The sequence below is a fragment of the Saccoglossus kowalevskii genome, chromosome 9, assembly GCF_978046115.1.
Source record: "Saccoglossus kowalevskii chromosome 9, keSacKowa6.1, whole genome shotgun sequence".
In the NCBI taxonomy this organism is placed as follows: Eukaryota; Metazoa; Hemichordata; class Enteropneusta; family Harrimaniidae; genus Saccoglossus; species Saccoglossus kowalevskii.
The window spans coordinates 29,133,995-29,157,172 of record NC_140649.1 but is presented as its reverse complement, the minus strand read 5'-3'; the positions used below and the strand labels follow the sequence as shown (position 1 = coordinate 29,157,172).

Below are 23,178 nucleotides of genomic sequence, written 5' to 3'. Positions count from 1 at the left end.
TTGCTTGATTTGATTCATAATGACTGGCTGGTTGTCCTGTTGGTTTTATTCTCGCGTGTCATTGTCTCTGATGTTTCTTGATTGCTTTTATTAAAATATGTACAATTATAGCATTCATATGCAAATTTAATTCAGCAAGTCACCAATCGTTTCTCAGGCGGGCATGGCCCGGTTTCATTACAATTGCGTGTTTCAGATCCCGTGGCGACTTCTCAGACTGAATAATAATAATCTATGGATTGTCTGATTAATTGTCACCGATGTAAATCAAACGAGAAACATTAAATATAATAAACAAGATAATGTAAAATTATGGTTCTGTGTCAAATTAGTTTTATTGCATCCCTACAAGTTATATTAATTTCAAGGCGAAACATTGTTATAATTAAAATCTTCATTTCTGCAGCTTTGATTTTACTGTGGGTGTTCTTGGATTCGATGCTAAATAACTACACAGAGTTGTGCAACGGCAATCACAGTAATTCACCACTATACAGAATTCTGAAATTCTGATATACTATACGTACAATCAAAATAAAGACAACTTATTTGTTGGACTAATTTTAAGTCCATCTACTGATGTTCTCACAAAATAAATAATATAATCCCACTCCTGCCTTAATAAAATCGCAAAAATTGTCCCTGTCCTTATGAAAACACTTTTGAAACAGTTCGTTAACCGCACCTGAAGCAAACTGCTACAGGTTGCATCTCATCCAGCGGAATGCAATATTGCCCTGTGGGGGCGCGAGATCAGATTAGTGAGTAAATAATTACCGAACAACTATATATGCAACAATGGCGGATCTTTCAAAATCTATGCGTACATGTAAACTTCCTGTAGTTTATGTTGATTACATTTCGTTATTCGGCTCCCAGCTTTTTGTGAAACAAGGTTAAACAACAAGAGGAAATGAATGTGTAAGTTGAGATTCGTAAAACGGGCGAAGTATGGTGAGTTAAACTATCTGCATCTAAATAGAGATACATATTTTGTGTTTTCAACTTTTAGATTTGACGATTGTGAAAAACAGTGTAAGGTTCGATTCACGTACGATTTACTCCCATTGAAATACATGTAATCAAATTGATGTACTAGTATAGCAGCATTGTACATATGTGGTTTCTTAGCTGTGTATGCGTTGTTACACGAATTCAGTTTCGTAAGTTTTGCTCAAGTCAGCATTCACATTACACAGAACACAGAGATGACATATATATTCTTAAAGAAATTAACAGTGATTACCAAAACTTGAACAAAAAAAAAAATTTAAACTTGTACTACAGTCACCAAATACAAACCATCTTATCACTCTCTGCAAATATTTAGTTAAATATAAACAAGACTAATTCTTTTATTTTGTCATGTTCTTTTATATTCTATACATATTCTGTGCTGCATACAGTGATACTTACATATCACAGTATTTTAATATTTCTTATATTATTAATAATTGTAGTATTTTTGTCGTTCATCAATTTTGAGTTCTTTTTAAATCAATTTTTACATTTCATGTTCTTTTATTATTTACTTTATTAATCTAAAAACCTAAAAAGAAATGTTAACTCTTTCTTTATGGTATTAATAAAGCATTATTCTATTCTCCTATTCTTCATTGCCAAAACCCCGCCAAAACAAGTACAAAAAACCCACAAATTATCTCTACTATTACATCTATTAGTAAATTATTGCTCTATTATCTTCTTTCTATTTATAACCTTGATTTTCAACTTAAGGGACTGTGGTTGATCCCTATTTTTTCCACAGGAAATAATGTTACAATACATTGGCTCATGTGGCTATATATCAACATTTGAGTGAACTGTGGGTAATTCAATGGAAGTATGAAATGTACGAGAATAGTATGAATCAAACTGTACACACTGTCTTCACACTCGTACATATGAGATCGATCCTCAGGGTTAAATTATCAGGGATATAGACTGGCTTTAGTCAGGCATTTTTATCAAATTTTACAAAATGCCAGAGTACACAAGAAATCTGACAGAATCTGTAGAAGAAACATTGCTATTATATACTATAGTGTATAGTATAGTATTTATTTGACACAAAATGACATTGTGAATACTCAATTTATGCTCAACTAAACACAACACAACACAAGCATAACATTAAATATAAATGAGATAAAAAGAGATAAAAGAGATAAAAATGTTGAATGGGCCAAACAATTAAAGGTCAAAACTGAGCATTTTAGCTTAGTTTTATTCTAGATGATAAATGTAGGTAATTTTAGTCGTAACTTGTGAGTATAGTAGTTATGGGTGAATCGTTAAAATAGATGAAATACCAGTAGCAGAAGCCTGGTTATTTTGAATGGCTTTTATTAATATGAATTTTTAATTTCACTTTCAAATCATATTTCCAGAGGAGAAGTCATGCTCCTAGCCAGCTGGCTCTGAGTTCACATAAGAGAAAACATAGTGATGAGGACATGCCTGGCAGTAGAAGTTGTTCTAAGGTAATGTGAAAGGCATTATTTGATCAGTTATGAAGTTGGGTCAACCACAGTTAACAGGAGAACGGTTAGGAAACTCTCTTGGTTCAACAGAGTTTCCTAACCGTTCTTCCAGTAACCGTGAGTCAACAAAGTATAGACTTCTTAAGTCGCTAACGTATTACATACTATTAATTTACGCTGGTGCTGATATCCCCCTTCCGTAGTTAAGCCTTTTTACTCTGACATAAAGTATGCACATTTGAGACACAACTCACACCAGCGTAAAGGCACACACACAAAAAAATGTGAACAAGATACGAGAGTGAAAACAGCTGCTATGTAATAATCCTTGTAAAATCCTCTATGCTATTGTAGTACAGTATGGTTCAAGTGTAACTTTACTTAGCTAAGTGAAGGAAAATTTTGAGGTCATGGGGCTTTCCCTGACCTAGATTTCTCTCTCTATGTCATTGGCTGAATCACGGATTCCCCTACCCATATTTTTACTTCCAGGGTGACGTTAAATATATAAAATCGTCATAAATTTTATTTTGCTTCGTCCAAATAAATATAAATCAACATTTTTGCTAAAAATTAAATAAAGCATGTATGTATCTATTTGGGAAAATGAATTAACAAACTTGTTACATCTTTTTCTGGACGCGATCATGATGATGTCGTCGCGTGATGAATCAGCTGATTGTACGTGCTGACGTTTACCTAATAATAGCTCTTCAAAATTCTTATTCATTTTATAATAATAAATATATATATATATATATATTATGCATATGTAATAATATGTAGATTAATAGATTTTTTGGTTTCCATTTTTCAATGTCCATGCCAATGATGCATGTTACAAATGTACCACGCCACTTCACATTGGCGCGCCCTGTTAAATTTTTAAACCGTGGAGAACCTTGGATCTATTGTTATGAAAAGACAAAGCCAGCTTCATGCTTATATGTATTGTATGTCTTCTAATAAGGCAATACACCTTTTTGACATAAGCTTCCAGTTTCTTACTGAAAAACACAAATGAATAGTTTATTCACTAAACAAATGAGACAATGAAATCTAATCAGTGTTTCTTATCTGAAGAGCAACTTCTCCTGACGATTGTCTGAAAATGAATCATTAAATTTTAGAGTTATCTGACAATGGTTGAAAATTCCCCTACTGTCTGTGAGAATGGAGACCAGATAGAGATCCCAACATCAAATCGATTGTCTCAAAATTTAATGAAATTTCATCTTTGAATCAGTTGTCTAACCATCACCTACATGTGGGGAATCTCACTTCATTCTTCTGTACCCTCTGCTTAGGCTAAGGATTTCATCCTGCTTTCCATTCTTCCCTCCCAAATGTGTAATTTAGGGTCCAATAATGAGGTGGAAATGTTGTTTTTGCCTTTTCTGTACAATACATATATTGCTAAACACAATTTCACCATTAAAGTCTATTACAAGTTCTTTTTTTGGGTCAAAAGTTTTTTTTATGACCCGATGACTTGGTGTCCATGGCACATAGTGTGACTTATTTTTTCAGAATTTCTTCCTTTCCCGTTCATTTATATGCAACACTACATTGGATTTTTTTTCACAATCCCACCACTTTCCCATTCATCCTTTGGCTACTTTTTTCATGTGGCTTGTCTACTAATAAAGATACCATCCTACTCTTCTTTCCAGGGCATGTTGGCTACCCTCCTTTCTGGTGTCACATGAAATTATTGACCTTGTATGATTTTTGTCTTTGCGAGATATTGTGTGCCCTGACCAAATGGCCCCTGCCCAGGAAAATTGCCAAAAAATAGGAGTGGGCCTATGCCCAGACATCTCCAAGAAAATTCACTAAAATTTACATTACGGAGATCAAACTGTGACAGGGAATAGAACGGCAAATGAAAAGATGCAAAAGAAATAAATGAACAATATGCAACATTAGAAGTAAAACAAAAATAATTTATTGCTTATAATGTGACAAATAAACCAGAAATAATAAAAATTGACAGTGTGAAATCATTTGAATTGGGATTTCCCCATCGTCAAACATGCCCAATACGCGTGAACTCAAAATGTCAGGGGCTAAACTGCGTAAAATTATGTCTAGTTTCGACAAATGACAACTGTCATACAATTCAATAATAATTTACACAGTAAAAATCATGAAAGTTCATATTTGTTTGAATAAATTCTCAGATCTTTATTTGTATGTTCATTGCTATCTTCATCAAAATCAAAACCCTCAAAGTCCAAGTCGGCATAACTGTTGCTGGTGAACAAAATTCCTACAGCTTCGTCCTGAAGTTCAAAGATGTTGCACACAATTTGGACTTAGCACTTTTAATTTGCAGATTTTGCTGTCTGTCAGTTTGGCACTTTCAATTCATGTCTTATCACAATAAAGAGACAAGAAAAATGGGGTTGCGGCAAACGACTCTGCTACAATGGCACACGATACTTTTGTTTACAGTCTGTCAATCATCTTTGACCTTTAAGCATCTGCTTTACTGATTGGCTAAGAATGACATCACTGCTACTTGCTCATCAATCATGGTGAAAGTTATCATTCAGAAAGTTCCGGCAGTTGGAATGTCTCACTATATGGATATCGAGGTGGGCTTGAAATGGGCCGACAAAAGAATAATTTTCATGACAGAAATGTAATGTATATAAATGTAGATGATAAAAAAAGTTGGCAGTCTTTGGCGTGACATTGCAAAACTGATGGCCCCAGTTATGGATTCACAAGCTGCTATCAAATATTTTATAAAGGCAAAATAACGTGATTTCAACCACTCTGCCAGGTACGGGTTGCTACAATATTGCAACATTGGTTTCATTGTTGATGACGCTAAAGCCGAACGAGTGCGACACTGGCTTCACGGCTCTCCATATACTGAAAAATTTGCTTGAATCGTTTTTAAGGAAGCACAAACCCTACGGTCGTCCCTTTTCAGGGCCACAACATATTTCAAAAAGAGAACTACCATTTCTGCTTTCATATACATTTTTGTAGACTTGCTGACTGTTATGATTCTGATAAAAAATCTTAAAAAATAATTGTAAATTACGTAAACAGCGCTGCCTTGAAGGCATGATGCGAAATTACCTAATTTGCTGTCACAGCTATTTCGCGTGCACCTCTTGTTTGATGCAATTGACAATTATTTTTCAAGAATTGTTATCAGAATCAGACTGCAGGTATTCATCTGTTAATACAACAAACAAAAATTAGGGTTTGTTATTTTTTTTATTACATGTGTAGAAAAAAAAAACCTGGGCGTATGCCCGACCATGACCTCAATTTCTTTATTGTATCAAAATTGGGGAGTTGGCGTTTGCCCTTGCATTGAATTAGTCATCATCACTGACACCTAATCTTTATTGCTTCAACAGGATTTGAAGAAAATGAAGATAAATGGGACTCATAGTTGGTCAGGACTTAACCCTTTCATGTCACCATACAGAAAACCACTTTGTCCTATAATGAATGACTCTGATGATGAAGACAGTGATGCTCCAACTCCCACTGCTGGTTCTTCACATGTAAGTGTTATTACCGTGACAATCAAGACTACTTGTTCACAACACTTGTGCTGCGATGACCAGCCTTATTCTTCTCACATACTGTAGATTACTTTATTTTAGCTGGAATTAATTTTTGCTGAAAAGACTTTTTGGGTGTTTTGTATGGAATTTATTTTCACTGATTTTTGACAAGTTGAATGTCAATATAGGTAAAAAAAAAAGTATATTCGCTGGATTTTATTTTTACTGAATCATTCCTTCAGCGAAAATTAATTCCAAGCGAAATTAAAGTATTTTACAGTATTCCTATCAGGGCTGTTACTACTAGATGTTTACTGTATACCGTTTATCAGTATATTAATTATTTTACACTTGAGAAAGTAAGTGTCACAGACAGTTTGAATTAACCCTGCTATTTGTTAGACTTGCGTGGTTGTTTGAAACATGCCTTCTCTTCAACTTTTAGGCAAGAATTACTCATAAATCTTGCCAAACTTGCAAACATCAACAGTATATTCTAATTATCAAAAAATAAAATATTTAGTGGAATACTCTGACCAGATACATGCAATTTGCATACTGTAATCTAGTCACCATCTTTTCTTATATATCTAAAGCTTAGGTTTAAATGCAATTAAAAACTCCAAGATCACAAACTTTTGACAAATGATAGATATACATTACAACACATGGACAAATCAGTGAGAGATGTATATAGATCTCATAGCATACATCTATGAAGTGATGTCAGAAGTTTTGAGGAGTTTGTACTTCCCGTTTTACAAGTGGCACCCACCATGTAGCAGCCTAAGTAATTCTTGTTACCGGTAACTAGTTTTGGTCTTCATTAGGCCACTTCTAGTGAGGCCTTCCAAGATTATTTTGGTAACATAATTATCTACCATGTCTTCAAATGTTGGTGCAATTTCCAATACCAAGCTTATTTGTGTGGTAATTCCATTCCATGGCGTTGATGTAATGCTCAACTCATACCGGTAATTAAAGTTTTCTTTCATTTCAATATTTCAAACACCATGGTGTGTGTAATTAGCTAAAGTAACAGCTACTTTCTTCTCTTTGCAGGAGGATATGATTCGCAGGATTCTTTCCAGACCATTTAAAATTCCAATTCCCAATTATAAAGGTAATGAGGTCTATTACATCAGAAGCATTGTACTTCTCCAGATGTAATGTCTGTTTCGATCACATGTTTTTTAATGTTGTAGAAATTACATTTCATATTATTCAGCTCCAAAGAATGTTAGTAATTACTCGTTATTACTTTGCAGACTACATGATGGTGATGCAAGTAATCGCAATTAAAACTTGATGTACTTTTCACTATAAAGACTTGATATCATAGTTTTTATCCACCAGAACAATCAGATTTTTTTCGTATACTGTTATAAACAAATCAAAATATAAGAGGCTATAAATAGCCATCTTAAATTCATGTTTAAGATAAAAAAAATAGTGATTGAAACCTGTTTAATATAAACGAAAATATATTATTATTAAGCAAAATGTGCTTCTTGTAATGCCAGAATAGAGGTATAACTGAAAAATTATTCTAAATGACAATAATTCTACCACCATTTTAATTTGAAGAAATATGCTAATCATACATGTATGATCTAAACCACAAAGAACATGGTCTTCACTAGATCTTAGTGCTGTGTGTATTATAATGAATTATTTGTGAGCTGTTTCAAACAAATACATCTGTTTGTTGGGCAAATGTATTCCTTTTTTCAAAGTTGGATATCGTTTTGGTGCCGAGTCTGTCAACTCAACAAAATATGCTACGTTATTTTGACTTATTTTCCATTTTCAAGTCATGCACACACAGAATAATAATAACATTTCAGAAACTATGAAGAGCTCAATGAATTAAGGGCTGGTCCTAAATTATTTGTTATCACTGCTCAAGGAGAAATGTGTAAATAGCAAAAAATAAGTTTAAACACCTATTGCAGTTTCAAAAATTTGTCTCTTTTATAAACTGATTAGCACTGAAAAGTATTATCCTATTAGCATATTATGGAACATATTAAAAGTATCTAGAAGTCTCTGCATTCCAAGCTAACTGATCAGATTGAAAATGAGAAAACAAATTAGACTCACAAGATATAGTCATACAGAACAACATTTCATCGGTACACCATTAATTGCTTATTATGGTGCCCTCTAGAGGTTATTGACAATATACTTTTGTTTGTGTTGGCTATTCCTGAGCAAATGATATTTCTCAGGTCTTTCAAACAAATCAAATTTTTAATTGTAAGGGAAAACATACATCAGGAGACTGATTTGTTGAGGTGATAGAGTACAATGTATAAGCTTGAACATTTTACAGTTTTCATGAAAATACAATTTGACAATTAGTGTTGTAAATTTTTCCTACACAGAACATACCCCCGGTAGTAGACTACCTTTCAGTCTTCACAACTATGACAAGATAATGTTTATCATCCAAGTAATCTCGTGTGATGTGATGTCTTTGTAGGTCCTGTCATGGGTAAAGTTTTGGGTGTGCGAAGACAGGGTGCACGCCGACCTTTACATGACCCAGACGAAGAGGGTGCATTAATTTTGTATAGTCCACCAGTTTTATCAGCGCATGAACAACTCACAGTGAACAAGTAAGTTTCAGGGTCATGCTTGAATCAGGAATTGTGTAAATATTTCCCTTAGTGTATTAATCTAGTGATTTTTGTGTATGTAATTAGGAAAACAACAGTTTTATTTGAACTAATTATATTCACAGAATTATTTCATCAAGCACTCATAGTCAGGGTGGTATAGTAAATAAAAAGATTCTTGTTACAAAAACACTGGTGAATTACTAAGATAGAATAATGCATAATGACTAACATTTACAATTGAAATGTTTGACCACAAGAGGGCGCTATGACAGACTAAATATGCTTAGGTTGTGTGGATTAGCCTTAGTGGTAAGATAACATTTGTTATAGACCTACATGGATCAATGCCTAATTAAGTCAAAATACTGATGTTTTTTTGTTTTGTTTTTTTCAAGGGAAAATCAGCCTGTACACGGTAGGTGTTATGATTTATTACTGTTATTATTGCAAATTACCGTAATAGTGCTTGTTAGACCAGTGTCAATGGTCATTCATTGGGAATGAAACAGCATATTAGATAATCTGATGGTGTTCCCTCTAAGTATTATTTTTATTACATTTGTGAGAAGCACAAGTTACTCTGTGAAATTTTACACTTGAGAAACCTATTCAGCTCCGCTGTTGACTTTAGTCAACTTTACATTTTTGACTTCTTGAAAACAGCAAGCCTGCTTTGAGTAGACCATTTCATGATGTTGAAGTTTCTAAGTTTAGTGAATATTTGAAAAATGCAATTTTCTACTTTTCCTTAAAAATGGCTAGCCCAATTGCTTTGATATTTCATAAGTAGGCACTTATGAATGAACCTTAGTCAGGTTTGTTCATTTTGTGTCTATACCTTTAAGGTAGCGAGAAGGTTTTGTGACGTTTTTAAATAAAACATTCTCTGTCTGTTGTCTCGTTCAGAACAGTAATTTAGGTTATATATATCAAAAGACTAAGTATAGAGGTGCAAGTTCGCACAAACTGGACAGACATTGTTTACACAATTATCACGTGACATCAAAAATGGCGAACCTTGTAAAAATGACTAAGTACGCGATTGCGAGAGCACACTGCGGAATTTCCTGGTGAAATTTAAGTTATGCATTGTCCGTAATCAAGTCCATTGAAATGCGTCTCCGATAATCAAAAGACCTATTATTCCGATTTCTATGCAGGTTTGTTTTTTTGTCCCCAAATTATTTCATACTTGGCACCTTTAACAGACTATTATTCTGTGACAAAGCATTTTCTTTAAAAACCCAGACATATTTCGCACCATCATTATCTTTTGAACGATAACTGCGAGTTTGAATGTCCTAGTCCGAACGCACTTGATTTGGCGGCGGTCCCAATGAGTCGTTCTCGATCAAAACTTCAACTCGAGAAAAACGCGAAAAACAGTTTTGGTTAATAAAACACTGTAGATTTGCTGCATTATTATAAATATACACTAAAAATGGCCAAACATATTAACCACTGATATCATAGAACTCATAAAGAGTGTCAAATAATGAATAATTTCAAGCTCGAGCGTGAAAAATGAAGAAAACTGCTGGCATTTGAGTCCGTACTCCAGGAACGTTCGGGTTTTCCATTGTTATGCAAACGAACAACGAGGGATAATCCTCTGACAAACATTACTGTCCCACTGTACACGCTGACAGTTTACAAACAAGCTAATCCTTTACGTGTCTCAGATAAGACATCTAATAAAACGGTTTTCATGGTGAAACAAAATGGCCAATGTTTGAAAAAAAATTGCTGTGTCAGAGTGCGACACTGAGTGGCAGATTTTTCTTTGCCTCGTCTGTCAACGCTTTCTTTCTTTTCTTCACCATTGCGTTAGAAAAAAATGTATTAGTAAAATAGAATATTGACTTGGAAAATAAAACGATTTAAAAGAAAGTTGTGCAAAGTTACAGTACTCCTTTCGCACAACCTCCCGCCCGCTTCCGCTTTCCAATCACCTTTTTCTTTCGCTTTTGCGACCGCTTGTTGAATTCAACCGGACAATTTCCGCTTTTTTTTCGACCGCGCAAACCCCGAAATATCACCGCCCACCTGCTCGCTCGTGCGCATTTAAAATTCGGACTAACAGAATAATTTCCGAGGTTCACATTGTCTTATAATTGTCTTTCTGGTTTTTATAGATGTTGAACAGATGACAAAAGTTCAAATACTTTTTTGTTTTAACTATATATAATTATATGCACGCAACCTGACCCTTTGACCTCGATTTTGGCGTGGACTGAATATTTTATTTTAAACAATATTCTGACGTGAAATACAAAATGTATTTCAACACAAGTACGACATGGTTGTCTGGGGTTTCTTTCCTGATTGTTGAGTCTTCGCAATGTGTTTTGTATAATTATTGTTGTTTTCCCCCGATGCTGAAGGACCGTAAAGCTAAATGGCAGTTACATGCATGGGCTGAGTGAAAGAAAATATTTCTAAGCCTAAAATAAAACTTAATATTACACCTATTTGTGTATTTGTTAATTTTACATATGTTTGTCATGACAGTATGTTTGTAAATATCTAGAAAAATCTCGTCTTTCGTTGATAATTTCGATTGTTTGTTTGGAATGTCGATCCCCATTGGTTTCTCCATACCGAGTTTAGGAAGGGCGTCGATCAACACCGTGACAATCAGCCGAGAGAAGACAAACATTGACCGTAATTCATGGAGATCATGTCCGTAATTTGTGGGCTGAAACCCCAAATAATTAATCAAGTATTATTATTTTAATATATATTTTATTTTACATCGCAAAACTAAACCATGCCCAAAACAGAGCTAGAGTTGTTCGCGGTGAAACAACCGCATTGAAGACGATGCAACTTCAACTAGCCATTTCTTACCTTGAAATAAAAAAAATAAAAATTCGAAGAGCATCGGGGAAAATATTAATAATCATCCTTATCAATCGCTTGCTTTATTTTATTCGAATCTATGAAATTCACGATTTTTTTTACATTTGTTGGCAACTTCCGCGCTAAAAAAGATTGAAAATGTGGGTGTGGTTATTTTGCAAAGTCCTGTTGATAATACGGACAAATATGGTTCTGTGACCCAGTTCGTGCTCCGATCAGGTGACTCTCAGCCAATCAATGATGTTGTAACAAAGCATATTTGATGCTAATTGAAGGGTCGTCGTATAATCCAATCTCCGGCGTCGATTCACATAGTTGTTTGTGCTGTGACAGGCTTCAAAATTATTCGCTGAAAAACATATATTTTGACAAACTGATGGAATTTGACCTTAGTTCAAAAAGAACATACTAGGCTAAGATACATTAGAGCTCACGCGAATCAGTTTTCTCTGCAAGTTGTGAAATAAAGTAAACCAGCGTAGCATCGATGATTTTCAGCCCTGAAGGACATTGAATTGTTCATCGACTGGCCACCAAATAGTTATGGCTATAACTAAATTTGACACGTTTTTCTTTTAAGCCCAATAAATTATTCATACATGTCAAGCTCTGTTCGATTTTTTCAGGGCATGTGGCCGTTTTTAGTCGAAAATATTTTTTTGTGGGAACACTTTTGCGGTACGTATACAGTATAGACCGAGCTCATTCAATGATCGTGACTTAATTTTAAAAATTGATTGTCAAATTTTACCAGACGTGGACCGATGTGGATTCGATATCGTTATTTTTGGAATTAATCACTAACATTTCCTCGTTTCTCTGCTCTGTCAAAAGGAGTTACCTAGGCTTTTTTCACGTAACTGTCTCATTAAAATAAAAATAAAAATATTACATCTAGAACAAGCACCCAAAACACGTAACAAGAGGTCCCAGTTCAGTTGCTTTCACGATACAAGTGTAATACAGCTATTAGATTTGAAGTGTCGTTCAGAATGTAATAATAGTTAATACTAGTTGTATGTTCACACTTCACTATCAAAACCACCATTTCGACCACCCATGTGCCAGTTTTCAGTGTTTGGGCGAGCGGTCAATGTTGTTTTCAATAAGCGAGCGAGCGAAAAAAAAAAAATGCGATTAAAATGCGGTCGGTTTCCGGTCGGACAAGACCGCGTGGTCGGAAATTAAGCGATAAGCGGTCGATGTAAAAGCGGAAGGTTGGGCGAAATGAGTACTGTATGACCATGTTTCTCCGACGAAGTCTCGACTGACAATAATGCTGACAATGGACGTTAGATAAACACGCATTGTTTGCAACTGGAAGCTTATCACCCGTTATATCAGAATCGTCAACAACAGAGTATACAGATAAGATTTTATCATTTAATTCCTTCCAAAGATAAACACTATGCAAATATCCACGAAACGGCAGTTGTAGTCTTTTCTGCTAGTGTTTTAAAACACTAATTTGAGCAACGTTATTTCGCAATTTCGATCTTTTGTAAACCTGGGGTGATGTATCAAGGTCTAAAGTAACCGTTTTATCAATTTTTGAAAAATCAAGAAAAAAGTGAAAATTTCCCTTCTCGCTACCTTAAGCCCCTAATTTTAGGGAATGTTTTTGTCATTTTTGGTAAAACAATGGTATTTTTAAAAATGGGTTGTTCAATTGCATTGATATTTTATATGCAGATGCAAATGAGGGTGGATCTCTGACAGATTTCTTTTCATTTCATGAAATACAATGTATACCGAAAAGCTATATCAGCCAAGAGGCTGCTTGTTTTAATTTTTTTTGGTATGTAAATATACCTTATGCAAGGTGTAATTTGAGATGAGATAATACAATTTTTTAGGGCCAAATTTCAGTTATGTTTTTACTGATTGTAGAAACTATAAAAAAAAGTTCTTGTTTAAGGCAGATTGAGATACAGCTTGCTCTACCATACGATTATGATAGAAAGATGGCCACAGAGCTATGTTATGTTTTACCTGTTCTACATTGAACCTGCCTGTAATCAGACTGCAATGTCATGTCCCTGGGTTTGTCTTAGTTCTCATTTCATTACCACGGATTCAAAATATCAGTGTAATGTCTTACTTTGGCTTCCAATTCATGATAAAAATATGTTTGTTGATTCTCCAACTTTGTTTTTGTTGCCTAGACCTGACAGATAAATGTTAGTGCAATCACTTCATGAGCACCTTGACAGTGTATTCATGTATGTACTTAGTAATCATATTGGGTTGTGTATTGATTCCTTTTCACCATGGTTGTGTTGCAAATTATTGCTCACTTTACTTGCTGCGCTGAATATCTAAATGTACTTTGCCTAACTTCTATGCTCCACCATGACTTCCAGTTCATTTAATGTCACAATCATAGTTTTTTTTTCAATTTATTTCTAAAAAGAAACAATCAAGTAAATTTTTGAATCACCAGTCATTTTTAGCGTAATGGTTGTTGCATCAGACTCATGACCGGTAGACCCAAGTTCAAATCCTACCTTAGGCTAAACATCAAAAGGGTCGACCCCTACCCTGGGTGAGTGTGCCCCAGGCTCAATGGGAAGGCCAATTCCACTGGCCGAGATTCATTCACTAACGAATGCGACTTGGTTAAGGTCTGCAGGTGCTTGTGTTCGACCGAGCCTGGTTGACGTCAGGATAGCGCATTAAAATTGCCGTTTGATAGAGAGATGGCCACACAGCCCTATCATGTAGTCCCAAACAGGAAATGACTTCTGTGGCAAAATGACACTATGTGTCAGCAATAGCACTTGCAATTTGCACTTACAAAAAAGAAAAAAAGTCAGGAGAGACAACAGTGACATTCAATGTCCGGAACTGTCGTCTGGCACAAAAACATTTTTAAAAAAAAAGTTTGAAATTACCATCATGTTAAAAGTCTATTGCATCTCCTTTATGGTGCACTAAAATTTGTGATAAAAATATATAATGCAGGCTTGATATGAGCAACACAAATGCTATTAATATGCAAATCTTGGTAATCAGTGAAAAATTTACTATATAGTATGTTTCACCGAATAAAAGATGCATAGATTCTAGCTGTCATTTATATCAATTGTACATGTTTTCAATGTTACAATAAACTGAATAAAAGATGCATAGATTCTAGCTGTCATTTATATCAATTGTACATGTTTTCAATGTTACAATAAATCCATTACACAACAAACTGAATACTCCGATTATTTCTATTGCAGTTGTAGTTGATCCAGTAGTGTCCAAAGTTCTGAGGCCTCATCAGAGAGAGGTAAAAAATACTCTTGTACTTGAACTCACATCCAGATAGCACTTTTACTATGGTGTGATGTGGTCAGAATACTTGTCTGTATCATTTATATTCACAATGAATGTTCCACTTAGTCATGACCTTGGTATTTCCACTTATGATATGCATACCGAGACTAATTTATTTTATGTCTGGTCAACGAAACTTGTTATACATTGAATTCTGCTTTGAGTGCTCACTGTTCACAACCACTTTTGAAGTGTGTAGTTAATTTAGAAAAGGAGCTGCCTAAATGGCTGTATAATAGTCTAGTGTACTGTGGGCTGCAGATCAACTTTAATGGGCAATGCTTCATATTGAATTTTGTAATTCAAAAAATTGTGTTACGCATTTAGTGACGTAATTGCTAGGTACTCATATTTCACATTCAAACATGAAAAATGTGTTCAACATATTCAAAGATACTCTGTATTTTTAACAAATAGTTAAATTCTATTGTTTTTTGCCAGACTTGATATGGCAAGCGCTTCCAGGTAGTACAGCTTTTAGACAAGATGTAATGCAAATTTATTTTTAAAATGTCACAGGAGTGTTGAATTTCTTTTGTATAAAACTGAAGTTGGACAGGCCTTACAGATTTACTGCAACTTGTATGTTTTTGCAGGTCTGTGACAGATCTGACAGTTTTGTTCTATGTCATGTATGATTCAAGAGGTCTGTAAATGGTCTGACTGATCAGTCCTGCACCATGTATGTTTGAGCAGGCCTTAACAGATTAAATAGAATAGTCTAGTACCATTGTACTCCGGAGTCATGTACCATGTGTGTAACAAACTGTCTCAGACGAAACCTGTCACAGGTCTATTCAACTTTAGTTGTGTATCTTGCATATATATCAAAATACTGCATATAATTTGTCATCAAATCACTGAATCATCACAATTTCAGAGTCTCTGATTCAAAGTATACTGTACACCATTCAGTTTTTGTGATTTAATTACATGTATTTGTTGGCATTCTCTGGAACAAAGACTAATTGTCACTGACTCCCTGTTAATGCTACAAAATTTGACTATTTTCCCCTACAGATTTGTATCTCACAAAATAAATCCATTTCACAGTACTGTAAAATCTGTAATAGAAAAAAATTAAAAAGGTACAATACAACATAGAGGATGCGGCTTATATTAGAGCATCTACACATATGAGAAATGATGAATGTTTGGTTCTCAATTATTCAAAAAGAATGGATGCAGCTTCTATTAGAGATGCCATGGGACTTCTAATACAGATTTCTAAGAATTATTCAGACAGTCAGTTAGCAATATATCTTGGAACTTTGCAAAACACTTGGGTCTTTTTCCAATCTAGACTTGATGGCGCTGTTGTATTGGCACGTCCACAATTGGAATTACCGGTATTCCATTATCTTGCAAGATGTGGGTAAAACGCTGTTTTCAAAACGACACGCGTTGGTTACCATATATTAACAGGTTATATGTTGTATATGTATTCAAAGTGTTATTTTAAATTGTTATAACCATCTGAGTCCACCTGACATAGCGCAATTTACAAAACAACTGCCGAGTGTTAGGTAACGCCAGGTATTAATGAACTCGTCGTTGGCGGGAATGCTGAAAGTAAAGATTCGTAGCGGGACGCGCTGCAGTTTCGCGACAGCTTTGGGCCAAACTAAAAGTTGTTTTTACATCACTGGTGCATTATGTATCAAATTCTGATTTTATACCGAGGTGGGAGAGTACGTCAGGAATACACAGACGGAAAACGCGATTATTACGAATCACTTTTTCAACTGCAGTTTGAAAATGATGGGGTATAACGACCGTTATTATGTCTAGTCCATTTTTGTAACAGGTACAATAGCGCAATAATAATAGAGCAAATATGGTAGGCACTATAAGTAAAAAAGTTTTGATTTACTTTAAATTCATAAAATCTGGCACTCAGACATTCTACTGGTCTACATTACTTTTAATTAGTTTCCCCGGAGCAATAAAATATGCAAATATTAAAACCAATAAAAAAAATATTTTGCTTTTTCATTTTGTGGGCAATTTATCAGGGATCAGTAAAAATGATTTACATTTTATGAAATTAATCTTTTTTATGGTATGTAAAATATGTAACACTTCAACTTACTCGTTTTAAAATATGAATTTTGATTTATTTGTAGGGTGTGAAGTTTATGTGGGACTGTGTGACTGGTAGACGAATAGAGAAGAGTTACGGCTGTATTATGGCTGACGAAATGGTATGTATTAAAACAGTCATTGGCTGAGAAACCATTCACTCCTTCGGATATATCGACATATATACATATAAAATAAAACTCAGTTAGGTCGATCACTTGAAACTCTTTTATTGACTAATGATTTCATCTGATTATTTTTTGTTTCATATTAACTGTATCAATGATGAATGTAAATATAATTATGTTTTGCTGGTTGGATTTATTGCAGGGTTTGGGTAAAACGTTACAATGTATAACTTTGATGTGGACGTTACTCAAACAGAGCCCAGACTGTAAGTAAATATAACTAGTATTTATATCATATTACTGGGTATGCAAACAACTACAAAATTAACAATTTATGTTTAGAGAAATGGTTTCTGTATTTGCTTATTTAAAAGCGTATCTGAAATAGAGGCCCACATAAACAGAATATTGATTTATTTTCACCACCTCTGCACATTTGCTGCTAACAATGCAAATTTAGTAATTGTAATCACCTGTTTCATGATGTTCTAATCCAGGTTTTTGTTAATACACTGTCAATGACCTGGCCTAATTCTCTGTTTTCATGTGTTTCTAGCCCTTAAATTTGGTTATGTCATAAAAAGGAAAGAAATAGAGATTTACATCTATAGAGGGTGTTTGTCATGAACATCCTATTTTTTTTTTCTTCTAAAGGTAAAGCTGAAATAGACAAAGCTATAGTCGTGGCACCATCAAGTCTAGTTAAGGTGAGAACTAAATTATGTATATTTCTGTGTTGACATTATCTACTGTTTGAATATGATATTATATAGTAGATTCTTATTTTACGCAAAATGTTAATCTAAATGTAGCGCATACTTTATGGTAGACACTAGGTTTCTGTATTTGAGTTCTTCCTAAAAAATATGTATTGTATTCTTTCTAGAAAATATATACTTGTGTTCTAGCTAGAAAATATATATATTTGTGTTCTTACGGTAAAATTCCTAATTGAGGCCATGGCTTTAATTAATATTCATTTTTTCAGTGGATGAATTCAGATGCGTGAAGTCTTGGTGCGACTTTAATTAGAGCATTCACTTTGGTAACAGTGGGAAGGCCAGAAGGGATAATGATATGCTAATGAGATGCACGACACTCGATTGCAACTTTGTTGAGATTCTAAGGGCACTTTCGGATTTTTACACACAGTCAAACTTGTACACAAACGAAATTTCACATTGTATAACATACTGCACAATAAATAATATCTACAAATAGATTTGTATGCATTTGCAGATTACAATACTGTATACTACAATCTCTTGAATAGACTAATTCGTTAGCACCGGTATAGGTCACAACTGAGAGACAGCCGTCTGACACAGTCGGTTGCGTTCGATTACTGGCATGTTCGCCTTCCGGCAGAGTGACTGTACATTCCATGTTTAATTTAGACATCGGGGAAATTAAAAATAAAATAATTAAAAAAAGTCAATCAAAAAAAAAATGTTAGCATGATAAAAAAAAAAAAAATACTCAGTATATTATTTAATGTAATATATATTTATTTTCTTATTTTTTTTGATAACAAAACGTATATTCTAAAAGAAGTAAAAACAAAAACTAATGCATTCGTAGTAGCAAATGATCACAGTTAAAAGGTCATGCTGTGTTTCACACAAGTGAATAACTTACTTGTTTTCAAAGTGTTACAATTGCTGATTATTACTCAGTAGTGATTACAATAATGTACAAAAAATAAATTCGTTGAATTGTTGTGAAAATTCAACTTAGTTTCACTGCAAGCGAATGATTTCAGTCACATATAAACGCTCGATCCGATACGATATCCGCCATGTTTGTTCAAACATCTTTAGTGACTTGAAACTATTTTTGACCTGATAGGTCAAGTTGCTAATTAACTAATCGAAACGCTGGATGGTGCCAACGTGATTAAATTACCATAGCTCATTTAAATATGTTAATGTAGTTCAGCGACCTCATGGTAAACGAAACACGGAAGAGATTTACCGTTCTTGTAGTGCGATCGTTTGGCTTTGATTTTGATGAGAAAACGGCATGATTTTTTTTAGATCAGGAAATTAGTTGTTTTCGTGAGCATTGAAGAAGAATTTAACACTTTTGACGATAATAACAGCTCATTGTCGAAACGCAGTTTACTCATTCACGCTACCCACAATAAACCTATACTCAGGAATAAGCATCAATGACTACGGAAAACCTAAACTCTAATTTAAGCGTCAGGAATCATTGAAATGTTCGAAAAATTATGCCTTAATTTAAAATTAAATGGTATATCTTTTTCTGAAATATGTGGTGGCTGTTTGGTTTGTGAAAGTTTGGGGTGCGGCTTATATTGCAGGCTTTTTCCTGGGATCAAAACTTGTCAATTTCAACATGAAACAATGTCTCAAGTTAGGGATGCGGCTTCTATTACAGCTGCGGCCTCAAATATGATTTTTATGGTACTAGAAATTATATACTTGTGTTCTTACTAAAACATATATTTGTGATCTTACTAGATATTATTATACTTGTGTTCTTGCTAGAAAACGTATACATATACATCTTTCATTGTCCATAATAGGAGCTTTAGTCATGTGTCTGTCTTTTTGTCTGTGTATAGATTGATACCTCCATTGATTTCTAACCTGTCTTCCAATCCAGATGATGTTTATGCTTCTCATTAATGCAAGTTATGATTAATAGTGTTTGAAACAAACTATATGCATATTAATAATGATGATTTGCTTATTAAACATTCTTGTTTCAATGTTATCCCAGTCTCTGTACTGCATCACAATAAATATACATGTAGCTGTATTATATACCTTTATTTCATAAGAAGCCATATGTTCTTTCAAAATTTATACAACCCGTATACTAATTTTGCCACTGGAATTTGAACATCTAATGTTACATACATCCTAGGTTATTTAGCATACATCCAAAACAGCAATGCATGAAAGGAATTTATGTTGTCCGTATAACAAATAGCTTAAATGCTGTGTTGCTGTGGTAACCATGCATTACTTCATATTCACTTGATAAAACAACTTTACCGTAATTGGTAATGAGAGGAGTGCATCATCTACTACTACCACATCATAACTTGAAAGAAGCTCTAGTAAGTTCATCTGCGTTTATTTCAGAATTGGTATAATGAGATTAGTAAATGGTTGGGTTCAAGGATTTCTCCAATAGCAATTGATTCTGGATCAAAAGCTGATATCGACAGGAATTTAAGTAAGTAACTATCATATCATATACAGCCAAGCACTTTACTCCAATATCTAGACTTCTGATTAGGAGAACACGTAGGCTGTGGTACTAATATAACATGAGGCTTATGCCTATATAGAGAAGTGTTCTTAGATCTATGCTCAATTTTAGTAAAGAAAAATAAACATTTTCATTAAAATTAGCATCATTTGAATACCATATGGAATGAAAGTATTAGGGTGGAGGGCCACTCTTCCATCAAGTGCAGGCACACAAGTTTCCTCCTTTGGGAAAAAACTCCTGCAACAAAGATCAAAGGTCACATGGTTGCCCGACCTTGGATGTGGAAGCCAAAGAATTCTGAAATAGGATGAAGGTGAAGTGTTCACCCATGTTGTGATGGGCGACAAGGGAAAAAAGGTGGAAGTCTGGAGATGGTGGTGGGATAGCCAGAATAGCACAAAGATGAAGTGCAGCAAAGAATAAATTGAATGTTAAATCAAAGCAAGTGTCACTAAGTTATGTGTGCAAAGAGGATTCTGATTGGTTGAGGGCATGCAAACTGAATATTCAGAACAGTGATTGGCTGAAATGACCTGCTTGAGAAAAAAAACAGAGGACCATGCTTTTACTATCCAAACTTACGTTAAACACAAGTCTATTATTATAATTTGTAGCACAGTGAAAATAAAAAGACTAGAAGAACAAAATACAATGTCAAGAAGCTAACTAAAACTAAAAAAAATATATGAAAATACAGACAATATTGCATGACTGAAAATCACCAAGACTTTCACAATAAAATTTGGGTTGGGAATCGTCCCTTCATCAAGCCAAAATAAAAGGCAGGGTGGTCACAGCTGCACATAGACATGATTCTCAGGCACAACTACACTGATACTGGAAACATTGCAACAGTTGACCTAGTTGAATATGCATTGTATACTGTAAAATCTGTACTAGAAGTTGCATCCCTATTAAAAAATGCACCCAATCGTTTTTAACAATTTGGAACAAAAAATTCAACACTTCTCATATGTAAAATATGAATTTGCATCCTCTCTATAGCATTGTACCATTTAAAGTGGCTTCTAATACAATTTACTGTAAGTGTGCAGTCTACCATTTCAAAACTTATTCGCTTTATTAGTGGTACACTTTGCAAATTTATTAATTTAAGATTTGGTTGTTCTGGTATTATAATGCAAACATGAAAATACCTGGCAAATGTTTGAAAGGAATTACATTTGCATGTATGAATACCATTTGAATAGTACCTGATGCCCTTCATTAGTTTATTAGATGGTTTATTTTCTATAAACACAATGCATGACACTATATGCCTGTCATCAGCTGCATATGTATACTCTTTATTATTGATCTATTTACCTCAATTTAACAATACCACTCTATTTCTTTTGTTTTTTATGTTAGCAGTCGTCTGTTAAATACAACCTCTCATACGACATCTGTAATCCATATTATATCCTTGTAGTTACAGCAGTGACATGGTTTTGGTAGATTGGTCATTGTTTGTGTTTACTACATGCCATCATTTTGTGTTCTACATTGTTCTGGGCCATCAAATAGTGACAGGAAACTGACATCACTTCTGTTACTAAGCTTAGTATATGATGTGTCTGTGTGGTAACACATGTTATGCTTTTTGTATTAGTTTATCCACTGTACTGTTGTGCTTGAAAAGTGAGCAGCTCAAAGGGATGGGTGATTTTTGCTTGTTTATGAGGTTTCTGTTTATTTAATGTATAACGCTTGAAAGTCAAAATGACCTGGTCTTTTTTGAATGATGTAAAAATTTACCACAGGGAAAATATTCACTATTTTCTATGAATCTGAATGCAAAGCAAACCTCACTTGTTGATGTGTTCTCAGTTTGGTAATACTGTAAAGGAATAAATTCTTCATCATTGCCAGCAAATACTGTATTTACTGTAGAAGTGCATATTAGTCACATGTACACTGAATCATTGAAATAATTATTTATTTTGACTATATACACACCACTGGAATTTACACGAGTGCCTATATATAGTTATGCATACTTGTAAATATTTTTTGGTGAAGTTTGCGAGTATTGGAAAAAAAATTGTAAAGCAATGGCATCTTCTTTGGTGCTGTATTAGACAAATTAAATCTCTTTGCAAAACTATAAGAAAATCTCAGGCAATGGTTTACAGCAATACACTAGACTGGCTCAGTCTAGGCGATTTAGTTCTTTTTAAAGTTTAAATTAAGTAATAATATTGCGAAATGGAGGTGTTAATGCAATATCCTCTGTAACCGCGAAATGTGGTTGTTTCGCGCTCACCCCAAATTTCACAAAACTATTTTTTTTCCCAAGTTTTTTATTATAATTTAACTAAAAAAAATCACCACATCTGGGCCAGTCTAAGTCATACACATGTTTCTATTGTTATATGTTGTTGAATCTTAGTATGAACTAAATTTATATGCTTGATTATTGAAATGGTTGAATTGCTCAGATATGTTTCAATTTTTCAGCTCATTTCATGACACAGAATGGTCGTCGTATCGCCCACCCAATACTAATAATATCATATGAGACATTCCGTTTACATGCATCTGTGTTGCATAAAGGAGCTGTAGGCCTTGTTTTATGCGATGAAGTAAGTATTATGTAGTGTGTATACATTTATATTGCAGCATACAAATTCCCAAAGTGAAGAAATGAAACTTGTGTTATTGTGTAGTATACATGGGTGGGGGTGGGGGTGGGGGTGGTGGTGGGGGGTAGTATAGTATTTTGTAATCATAGTATAGCTGTTCTTAAACTGTAATTAGAAATAAAACCAAATTATAAATGTCAATTTTCTCTTTGGTGCCAATAAAGCAAAGATTCTGTCGACCTGCTGATATATGCTGTGTATTATTACACCTTGTTACACCTTGTTACATTCTAATATTTATCTTA

At 34.2% G+C, this 23,178-nt stretch overlaps 1 protein-coding gene across 1 annotated transcript in view; it reads left to right on the top strand.

Annotated features, from left to right (window-relative positions):
• The first annotated feature begins 792 nt into the window (after positions 1 to 792).
• The window catches only part of LOC100366363 (DNA repair and recombination protein RAD54-like), a 40,299-nt gene continuing 17,913 nt past the window's right edge, over positions 793 to 23,178 (top strand). Inside the window, exons 1-12 of the mRNA XM_085503386.1 lie at positions 793 to 954; positions 2,391 to 2,483; positions 5,867 to 6,016; positions 7,082 to 7,142; positions 8,505 to 8,640; positions 9,039 to 9,058; positions 14,733 to 14,782; positions 16,956 to 17,033; positions 17,242 to 17,305; positions 17,694 to 17,746; positions 20,156 to 20,249; positions 22,749 to 22,873. Coding sequence (XP_085359512.1) covers positions 952 to 954; positions 2,391 to 2,483; positions 5,867 to 6,016; positions 7,082 to 7,142; positions 8,505 to 8,640; positions 9,039 to 9,058; positions 14,733 to 14,782; positions 16,956 to 17,033; positions 17,242 to 17,305; positions 17,694 to 17,746; positions 20,156 to 20,249; positions 22,749 to 22,873 — 927 coding nt within the window. The 5' untranslated portion in view covers positions 793 to 951. The remainder of the gene's footprint in view (positions 955 to 2,390; positions 2,484 to 5,866; positions 6,017 to 7,081; positions 7,143 to 8,504; positions 8,641 to 9,038; positions 9,059 to 14,732; positions 14,783 to 16,955; positions 17,034 to 17,241; positions 17,306 to 17,693; positions 17,747 to 20,155; positions 20,250 to 22,748; positions 22,874 to 23,178) is intronic.